The 10,707-nt window shown below is 45.0% G+C and overlaps 1 protein-coding gene across 6 annotated transcripts in view; it reads left to right on the top strand.

Moving 5' to 3' along the window:
• Nucleotides 1–517: 517 nt before the first annotated feature.
• The window catches only part of chd6 (chromodomain helicase DNA binding protein 6), a 46,574-nt gene continuing 36,384 nt past the window's right edge, over nucleotides 518–10,707 (top strand). Inside the window, exons 1-8 of one of the 6 annotated variants that reach the window (XM_086085690.1) lie at nucleotides 518–617; nucleotides 826–924; nucleotides 4,292–4,347; nucleotides 7,767–8,159; nucleotides 8,655–8,856; nucleotides 9,274–9,397; nucleotides 9,472–9,622; nucleotides 9,899–10,048. In XM_086085690.1, the coding sequence (XP_085941816.1) occupies nucleotides 4,312–4,347; nucleotides 7,767–8,159; nucleotides 8,655–8,856; nucleotides 9,274–9,397; nucleotides 9,472–9,622; nucleotides 9,899–10,048 (1,056 nt within the window). In that variant the 5' untranslated portion in view covers nucleotides 518–617; nucleotides 826–924; nucleotides 4,292–4,311. The other 5 variants (XM_086085694.1, XM_086085691.1, XM_086085693.1 and 2 more) reach the window with 5 other exon arrangements.

The raw sequence follows: 10,707 nt of genomic DNA, 5'->3' as shown, positions 1-10,707 counted from the left end.
TGGATTAAGGATGTGTTGTTCACTTCTTTTTGCATTGTTATGAATTCTTTCAGTGAGATAACATTTAATGTAATACCATGATTTTTTTTTTTACGTGTGAATGTGTTTCAACTTTATCCTCGTACAACTTTATTTTCTTAAAAGTTCAAAACGAGACTTTATTCTGCTCGTGTGACTTTTTTTCCCTGCAGAATAGATGACTCCTTTCACATCTATACTTTTTCACGCTGTATATTTAAACAATCTGATTATTCTTGGTAATATATGCGAGAGCCTACCTTAATAAAATCTACGTGATATTACTGACGTGTGTGTGTGTGTGTGTGTGTGGGGGGGGGGGGGGGGGGGGGGGGTCAAAGGTGAACTCAAGAATGACACACACAAACGCACATACAAAAGTAAACGTGTTCCGTCTACCTGCGGCACACGCGCGCGCGCACACACGCACGCGGCCGCAACTGGCCAACTTCCCGCGCATCCGGTCATACACGCGCTTCTTTTTTTGACTCCATTTTGGCTCTTCCAGCTCAGGGGATGCTACGGCGACGGCTGTTCCGAGGAGTCAGTCAGTCCCTCGGCCTGCGCGACCGACACATTGCCGGAGTCGACTCTTTTGTGTGCGTGTGCGTGTGCGTGGATGTGGATGTGGATGTGGATGTGGATCCCACCACTGATGCACTCCTCCTCCTCTTCCTCCCCTTTTCGTGCTGTCCTCCTCCCCATCACCCTCTCCCCCCCCCCCTCCTTCCTCGCCCGCCCGCCCGCTCATTTTTTATGCATTTTTCCTAACTGTCATGGCGATTTTGTGTCCTTGGAAATAAGCAGCAGCAAGCGGCGGCGGTTTTTCGCGTTCACCGGGCCGAAGGAAGTGGACGTCTCGCCGGGCAGAGCGCAGAAGAAGCGTGGCTGCGGCCGCCGGAGCAGGTGAGCGGCATGCCGGACTGGCTGGCTGGCCGTGGCCGGCCGGCCGGGCTTCGTTCGTTCGTTCGTTCGTTCGTTCGTTCGTTCGTTCGTTCGTTCGTTTGTTCGTCGTCGTCGTCGTCGTCGGCTGCGGCGTCGCCCCGGACTGACTTTTTGTCGGAGCTTCACACGTGTAAAGAGGAGGCGGCTGTCCGGGATGTGTTTACCCCCGCGCTGCGGGGACTTTACGGAGCTAGCAGAGCCGCCGAGCTAGGTGGCTAACGCGGCAGGAGCTAGGCACAACCCGGCGAGGGTCTCTTCTTTCCCCGCCCGCCCTGGTGTGATTTTTGCCTCCGAAATGCTAACCGCCTCCTCGCGAAGCGCCTTCGACCCGTCACCGGCGGGATACTCGCACACGGAGGCGGGCAAGCCGAGCGTTAGCCGCCGCGTCGGCTAGCATCCCCTCCGAGCCCCCCGAGCGATGTGGACGCTAGCTAGCTAACTGGCTGGCTAGCCTTCGAGCTCGCTTTTTAGGCGTAAACATTCACACTTTTTTGTCACAGTACAAAGATGGCAGCTAAAGCACTGTGCAGGTTAATGGTCGCCCCGTGTCCACTCGCATTCACCTGGCCAGGTGGGAGGACGAAGATGCAGGCTAGCACAGCCTCCAAATATTCACATCACAATCATAAAAGCACAGAGCAATTCTTAGTACGAGTTAAAATCACATACCAACGATGCAATACTAAGGGAAAATAAAATAATTGCTAACAAAGCACCTCATTGCTCAAGCCCCACAAGATGCAATTACACAATGGAAAAAATGACACATTGATTACATTACACCTCATGTATTTCCATGTACATCTCAAAAGACACATAACCCAACAGCAACATTAAACAATCATATTGAAGCATTCCAGCTTCTTTAAGGAATTCTTTGTAGTAGCCACTGGAAGTTCTGTAAACTCAAATTTCCCCCAAATAGATGGAGTCCGGATGGAATGTCAACTTCAGCCACAGTACAATGAAACAAACATGTTGAAAATCAGATGATGTGCTTCAGAGAGTTTGGGCGCTGGTGGCGAATTGAAATCTGGTCAAAAGTCCCTCCAAACTGCAGTAAAAAAAGTTTAACTTCACGACATTCACATCTCCCTTCTCCATTTGTTGTTGTCCAAAGGTTGCGTCCTGGATCTCTCGAAGGCTGGGTGATCAATCAATATCATTATGTCTCGCGATAGACAGGCGACCAGTAGAAAATACGTTTGATAAAATGAAAAAAAAAAAAATCTGGAAGAAAAGCCTGCCGTAGCAAAGCTGCTGTTCCTTGCGTTTGATGCGCTCGCGCCCGTGTTAGCTGGCGCGAGCCTCAGCATCACAATGAAGTCTCAATCGGGTCAGGCAGCAAAATCTCCTCTGGCAATAATGAAACCGCTAACAAGTTAAGGTAGACCCGAGATGCTTGGTCAACTTAATGCAGTCACTCCAAGAGAGAATTATTTTGCTACAATTTGCATTGAGCTGGGCAATGAATCGAATGCATTTGATACATCTATATTTAAAAAATCAAATTACATCTATATTTAAAAAATGAGCTAAATTGTGAAATCGAGTTTTGTCCTCATGTTCTGTTACCTCCAAATGTTTCTGTGACTTTTAATTATGCTGGATCAATGGTTAGCAAGACATGTTTACAATAACTACTTACTTGTGGCAATTAAGCACAAACTTTGAATGTTAAGTTTATGTTCAAGCTGATTTCGAATCAGTACATGATTGTTGTCTGAACATTTTGCACAGGGATTCTTTTTGAATGAATGTGAAACCTTGAAATAAATGTTTGTTGGGTTTATTAGATTAAAATCGATTAAAATCGCAATCGTCCTGAATGACTGACAAAGTTGAGATTTTATTTTTGGGCCATGTCGCCCAGCCCCAATTTACATATATGAATAATAGGGCTGCTAATGGCGCGGGGCGATACGGCTAAAAAGCGCGTCACGATTACGGCTGCCAAGATGAATCGACTCGTCGCAACCACGTTGACGATCTGATGCGTAGTTGATTTATTTGACGCTTTGTTTCTCTGTCGAAAGTGCCTCGTCTCTCGCAGCTCCTGCCTGCCTTCTGCCTGTCTGCGACGCACACGCACGGAAGTGGTCATCCGGGTCGTCCGTGATGATGTAAACGCAAACGCCGTGGCTAATGCAATGTCATGGCTAACTGGCGTTAGCGTCTGAAAGACAGACCGCGTTTCACCCCAAATCAAACCTGCCTTTTCTGGCAGAATGTCATTGATGAACGAGTATCTCAACTTTTTTCTTTTCTTTTTTTCTGGCTTCGACTCTTAGCATCGCACTCTCGTAGCAATGTCCGATAATGAGCCCGCTCACAAGTTAAAGTCGACCTAACTAAGACGGTTGGTCAACTGTAACGCATACACTCCAAGACAGTACTAGTTTGCTTACACTTACGTGGTACAAATGAAGGTTACTGTAACCGTATCAACGATGGGTCTAGCGTTTTGCTGTTTAAAGCGGTTTCTTCTTCGGTTGTTGCTACAGGTCTTTCGGTACCGGTGCGCTGCTGCTGATATAGCGGCTCCATAATGGCGCAAATGCAATTAAAATGCGTTCTTGCCCAGCTCAATCAAGATAGTGGCTCAGGCTGGAGGTGGCAAGCAAATTAGGTGGAGGTGGCCGCCTCCGAATTTTGTACACAGGAAAAACCCTGCATTCTCTTCAGTTCGGAGTGCATCAAAGCCTTCTGTATGCTCGAGCATAAGAAAACATAAAAAAAAACGTATAAATGCGACATCTTTGGGAGCGTTGTAATATTTAGAATAGAACGTATTTATACTTTTTGGGAGCAAATGAGTTAATGTCGCCATATCACGAAATTGCTCTTGTTGTGACATCCCTAGACTCAGTGTGTTGTCTATTTTTTAGATTGTGTGTGAGATTGTGAGTCTGTTGTTTGTGTGTGTGTGTGTGTGTGTGTGTGTTTGTGCGCGCAAGTGGTGCATGACGTCAAAGCTGTTGTCCCAGTTTGCTTCGGTGGCCGTCGCCTGACTGCTCGTCCTCTGGCGAAGCGCGCAAGTGAGCTCACGTGATGGCGCGTTTCATGCCGAGATTCCACAAAAAAGCGTCGTGGCCGAGCTGTAAGAGACATAAAGCTGGCGGGAATTTAGAAAGCCATCCAGGAAAGTGGCGGGAACCCCAGACCTCCAATTATGGCCGGGCGATCTTACGTTACTGTCCTGTCTCACACATTTTGGCAGCATAAAACCCGGATCGGAACATGATGACTTGCCCGTTTCAATCGCAAAGTTGAGTGTTTGTTTAATTGCATGTTTGTGTGTGTGCGTGCGTGCGTGCGTGCACGACAGATGCTGTGACGACGTAGAAGATGAAAATCCACAAGAAGGACAAGCAGCAGCGGCAGGTTGGTTGCTTACCTTGTTTGCATTGTCCACCTCAAATGAATGGCAATGTCTGCTCATCCATTTTCCAAAGAAACACCCGTGTGTGTGCGTGATCGTTTAGAAACCTTGTTGACCTTGAAATTGTCCAAATTCTGGGAATTTTGTAGCCTGGCAATGGCCTCGTGGATTTGTGCTTCACCCAAGGGAGTTGTCCACAATATCAGTCTGGGACTGCTCCGCCTCGATTTGCTCGGGAAAGGCGGGGCATGTTGTACAACACTTTCAGCTGATTGGACGAAGCGGAATCGATATCATGGCGTTGAGTTTATGTTGTCGGTTTTGCAATGTTGATATGCGGATACAAGAGACAAATTCAGCGAGGACGGAATTCATTGCAGCGTCCACGCATTTGTCCACCGGCGTCGCCGTGTTTGTTTGGTTTCTTCCCACGGCTTCGGCGCTTCTTGTTTTCGTCCCAGCGGCGCATCCGGCATCGGTGGAAATCAATAGGAGCGGCGCAAGACGGATTCTCGGGAGTTTGTGAACTTACAAATGCTGCGAGAATACATCTTGCGAGAGCAAGGCTAGCAATTTGGACCTCTCAACAGTAAATATTGTGTGCTTGTCGTCCTCCATGAAAGCATCGCAAACATCTGCTCTCATTTAGACATCAACGTTTTTGCCAATTTTCCAACAGATGTTTCATACCAAACCACTAATTGAATCATAATCCATTTGTTTGTGCATTTTCAGCACTGTCAGTTTAAAATAAGGTCTTTTTTTAATGAATGAAGAGATGTGAATTAAATGCTTAAAAGAAAATGTGATTCATGGATTAATCAGAACAAAAATTGACAGATTCGTGGTGATGTGCTACTCGTTGAGAGACTAAATATCAGGATTTGGACGATTGTAAGTGAAGCTCAAAACAATTCATCCCATTCATAAAAAAAAGTTGCTGATTCGTTTGATGCGATACAGTTTATTAGTTATTGATTAAATGTGACACATCGACACAGGAGTACTTGAACGTCGTTAATGCTACCCTGAGCACATTGAACGGGAATATGGCTAACGGCGCAGTCATTAGCTTAGCATTTATGCTAACAATGTCCTGGCTGCCGCAGTAGCAGCGCAGAAACTGCAGAGCCACGCGCTTTACTTTTGTCAGTGATGTGCTCTTTGTGTGTGTGTGTGTGTGTGTGTGTGTGTGTGTGTGTGTGTGTGTGTGTGTGTGTGTGTGTGTGTGTGCTTGATTCATCGGCTGTGCGACTGCAAGCGGCGGCAGCTGCGCTCCCTGGGCTTTCCTTGGCTGGCAGACGCCACTACACTGCAGCATGCTGCTGCTGCTGCTGCTGTGTTTTTGCATGTGATTCGAATTGAGTGTGTGTGTGTGTGTGTGTGTTTTTATAACACGTGACGTCATCCCTGTAGGCACAGTGAGCTGCGATACGAATCATTGTGTGTCTTTAGTGTAGTGCGGCTGTTTGTGAGGTTTGAGTGTGCACGAGCGTGTGTTTCTGCTTATTGAGCCCGCGTTAACTTAGCGTAGCAGCTAATTTTAGCCTGTGTTAAGAATAACTCCACATTTATATATTTAGCCTCTTTCAATGACTTTTAGGATGCTCAAAGTATATGTGTATATATGTGCTGTACAAAATACAGGACACTTTAATAATAATAAAATTACTTATTTGAATGCACATTTTAAAAACAAATAAATGCATACAGATTAAATGAGATAAAATAAGCACATAGATTGATTGTAAAATAATAACAAATGTACTGAGATCATTTTCATATTCGATTAATAACTGTAAAGAAGACATTGTAAATGTTTTATGTTTTATTTTTAATGTAATAACTGTTTTTTTTGGGTCACCTTGGTTTTATATATGTGTAAATCTCAGCCATACTGGACGTCCCATTTTGTAAAATGTAAAATTTGAGGCCATAAATCAATAAACTCAACTTTATTTATAGAGCACTTTATTTAAATGCAACCCTCGCTGCACACAAAGTCCTGTACATGGAGTAAAAATCAGGTGTATTAAAAACAAAGGTTTAGTTAAAACAATACATTAATAAAATAAAAGTAAACAAACACCATAAAAAACAAAAACAATGTCAAATCTCATGCCAGAGAATAAAGATGTATTTTAAGACAGTATGGATGCACAACTCTTTGTAACAACTTAAACGCGAATTTCCAACACGGATGACGTCGATGTTGTTTTTGATGATGCGTCACAAACGCGTCCGTCAAAGGGATAGAATGCAACAAAAGGCCGTTGTCATGGCGACCACGTGTTTACGTCTGCCTTTCCACGCTACATTGCTGCTGCGGAAGAGACAGTTTCCATGGCAACAGCCAGGATGCCCCTCCGTGTGTGTGTGTGCGTGCGTATGACATTGATTGAAATGTCATCTCAGTAAAGTTTTATTATTAAGGCATGATTCTACCAAAACACAGAAAAATGGTCCAAGGCGCCAAAAGGGAGGTCGATGGCAAAATACAACAACAAACATTTGCTAAAGGCGTACTCCTGAGCTGTTGCCATGGAAACAACCACAGTAAAAGTCTTTTGGGTGTGCAAGCCCGACGTTGACGCGGCGCATTTCACGGCTGCTGTTTCTGTCTGTCCTGTGGACGCTATGTTTACATTTGTCCTATTTATGCTAATAAATACCAAATCAAGATGAATTGCTGGACTCTGCGGATTGGGAATGCTAATGCTAAAAAACAGGCTAATGACAAAGAAATGCACTTCTCTAAAAGCAACACTTTTCAATAGGGATGGACCGATATGGCTTTTCAAGGCCGATGCTGATACCGATTATTAGTCGTCAAGGAGGACTATTAAATAACCCATATTTCAAGACGATATTCGTTTGCAGTAAGAGTGCTCTCGTCATTCACCAGACACATCAAGAGTTTTGATGGTCCCTTTAGGAACGCTACGGACGTTTAACTTGCTTTCTTTATAGACGTTTTACATTGCTCGGCAGAGAGGCAGCCGCCATTCGACGTCACTATGCACTGAATGCGTTGCCACGTAAATAACAATGGCGGCGTACGTCCAAATAAAGCTTCTACAAAATGTATTAAACTGAATGATTTTTGAAAAATGAATCTCATAGTTATGTTAGTAACAACCAAATCAATCATATAGAGCAAACTTCTCATTACAGTCGGGGTTCCTTTTAAGGGTATCAATGGCTCTTGTCAACATGGGAGTGTCGGCACGTTACAAACAGGAAGTAGTTGCGACGTCTCTTTTTCACCTCTCAAAATATCTCACACACAAACAACATTACAAATCTCCGTAAGGTTGTTTATTTGAGCTTAATATGCAATTCAATTTGCTGACATGAAGGAAAGTCCAGATTTTAGGACGATGACATGCGAGCTGAATGATTTATTGTTGTTGTTTTTCAGATGTTGGGCGGCCTCCTGAAGCGCACGCTGCCGTCTTCGGCCTCGTCAGCGTCTCCGGCGTCGCCGGAGCAGAACAGCGGCACACAGACTTCGTTGCCCGCCATCCCCAGGGGGCACCTTCTGGTGGGCTCCAAGGACCAGCTCCGGCTCCTGGCCCCCGTGGGCGGCCTGTCCAATCACTGCAAGGCCCCCACCCTGGTGGTGGCGGCGGCCCCGCGGCCACCCTCTTCCCTGAGTGAGGAGGACGACGGCGGCGGCGGCGGCGGCGGCGGCGGCGGCAGAGTGAGGAAGAAACGCAAGAAGAAGGACAAACGGGGGCGGGGAGCAGGTGACGACGGCGCCTCCGTCAAGAAGCGCAAGCAGGTGCCCGTCGTCACCGTGCTTCCAAATAAGGTCAACACGCTTTATCTGCACTTTCGCGCTTACATTTGTCCTTACAGCGGGCCTGCTCATTTTTAACTCTTCTTTACTTTTCAAGGTAATTGTGGTAACGCTGGTTATTTTCAAGAAATTGCTGTGGCCTTTGTTTAGTTTTTATTAGATTTGGACAAACAAACATTCACATATACTGTACATATTTTAGAGTCTTAAAAGAAGCAAACATGCTATATATTTTTTTTTTATTTCAGAGGAAAAACTCACACACAGGAATGCCGGAGCCCGGATTTAAAATCAGAACCTCAGAACTGTGAGGCATACATGCTAACCACTACCACACTATGCCACCCACTAGAATTCCAGATTGTTTGAATTAATTTTATAAACAAACAATGCAGTTCCAGTCTTCTGTTTCATTTAAACTCTTGTTTTCATTTCAGACAAAATAAAGGTGTTTATATTTCTATTTGTTGTAAATGATTATAATAATAAAGCCTGGTTCCCAAACAGAAGAAGGAGCGCAGGACCAAGGGGACCGGGGATGCCGTCCCGAACGCTCGGACCGAGCTCAAGCACGGCGCCAGGCGGAAAATCACCTGTGCCCCCCCCAGCGCCGCCATGCCACTTCCCTCAGAAGTGCCCGTTAAGGTGCCCGGAAAACGAGGGAGGAAACCCAAGATCAAAATCCTGCCTCCTCTTCCCCCGCGGCAAGGTGTGTGCGTTTGTGTGCGCAAGAATTGAACTATAAGAAATTTGGCCGTTGGCCTGAGCACGAATGCTAAAAGCTAATTGATTGCAGATGATTCAAATGCACTTATTTATCCACTTGTACATAATACTTTGAAAGAAATTCAGTGTGAGAAAAGTCAATGTAAGGAAAACCTCGTCAAAAAAAACAAACACTCTAAGTGTGTCTTAGATTCAAAATGAGGGACATGCACTGTATAAAATCTGTCAGAAATGACAATGAAATGAAAAATAGACGATTATGTATTTACTATATTACTAATATAGCAAATACACTACTGACAAATGAAACATCTGTCATCGCAACATCAACATGACTTACTGTCGTTGTCTTTTGCTATCAAGTTGTGCTCTGATGTCACATTGCTGTCCTGTCTTACAGCCGCAGCCCCTCCTGCCTCTGCCCCGCCTGTCAGGTCGCAAGCCCCGCCCCCCAAGAACCACAACCAAGCCGGCCTCAAGCCCGGCCCCCACTCGGCACCCAAGCAGAGGGGCCGCAAACCCAGGTAAGGCCATCGGAGCGAAGAAAGCGCCGAAAGGGAAAACGCCGACTCGGCTCTTCCTCCTCCTCCTTCCCCAGAGATCCTGGCGCCGCCCCGGTGGAGAGGAAGAAGAAGGCCAAGAGGAGAAAGCAGACAATGGCTCTCCCCGAGGGGGCGGAGAGCGACGACACCGCCTCGCTGTCCGTCAACACGGGCGGAGAGGACAGCCAGGACCCCCTGGACACCGCGGTGAGGCGGGCACCTGCTTCTCCACTCGCAAACCACACAGTCCATCGGCATCCTCTACATGTGCACTCAAACAATCGTCAACAGAACATTGTTTCCTAATTGACAGCGCAAAAAATTCACAAACATAAATTGATGATGAAAATATCTTTGGCACATGAGTTTGTGTTTTTTATTTTTATTTTTGGCCAGTGTAATCGATTAGTCAACAAGTTGTACATGTACACAATTCCGTACGAAACTTGTTTTCCATGAGTTTTTTGTGCGTCTCGTATTCAGAAGCGGCGCTCGGGCCGTCAAGTGAAGCGCAGGAAGTACAACGAGGATTTGGACCTGAAGGTGGTGGACGACGACGGCGAGACCATCGCTGTCCTGGGAGCGGGACGCATTGCGGCGCTCAATGCCACGGCGTTGGCCTGGCAAGCCGAGGTACAGGAAACCGACGGCTACGGATGTCGCTACGGAACAACAACAAAAAATTGTCATTTTTAAAAATCCAATTCAATCTAATCTGAAAAAAACATAACGTTTGTAATTGTGAATAAAAAGAAAACCGTAAACAAAATACATTTGTATTTGCTCCTGAGGAAACGGGAAGCAAAATGATCATTTCAAGATTCCCCCAAAGTATTATTTTTGGGGCGTTTAAAAAATAATTTTTTTGTAAAATGAAAACAATTCAGTTTTTGTTTCTTATTCATTAAAAAAAATCACCTGAACTTGTTTTCCTTTATTTTTGGATAAAAGTAAATAACTGAATGTTGTTTCCAGTACAATGACAAAACTTTTCTATGGAAGGATTTTTTGTTTTGTTTATGTATTTTGGAAGGGTAAACATCTAAAACTAATACATAAATATATAATATCCATGTAAAAACGGCAACAACAAAAAATGTGTTTCAGAGACAAAGAAAAATAAATTTCTATTTTTGTCAAGGATACAAGAAAAAGATTTTACTTTAAAAAATGATAGATATTTTTTTGCTTTCAATATGAAGACAATATATGTTCATATAGGAGAACACGTGTGTGTGTGTGTGTGTGTGTGCCTGTGTCTTTGCTACATTGAAATTGTGGGGACATTTTGG

Source organism: Leptonotus elevatus, chromosome 9 (genome assembly GCF_054856555.1).
Source record: "Leptonotus elevatus isolate MCC_2025b chromosome 9, RoL_Lele_1.0, whole genome shotgun sequence".
Classification (NCBI taxonomy): domain Eukaryota; kingdom Metazoa; phylum Chordata; class Actinopteri; order Syngnathiformes; family Syngnathidae; genus Leptonotus; species Leptonotus elevatus.
This window is presented reverse-complemented; position numbering and strand designations above follow the sequence as displayed.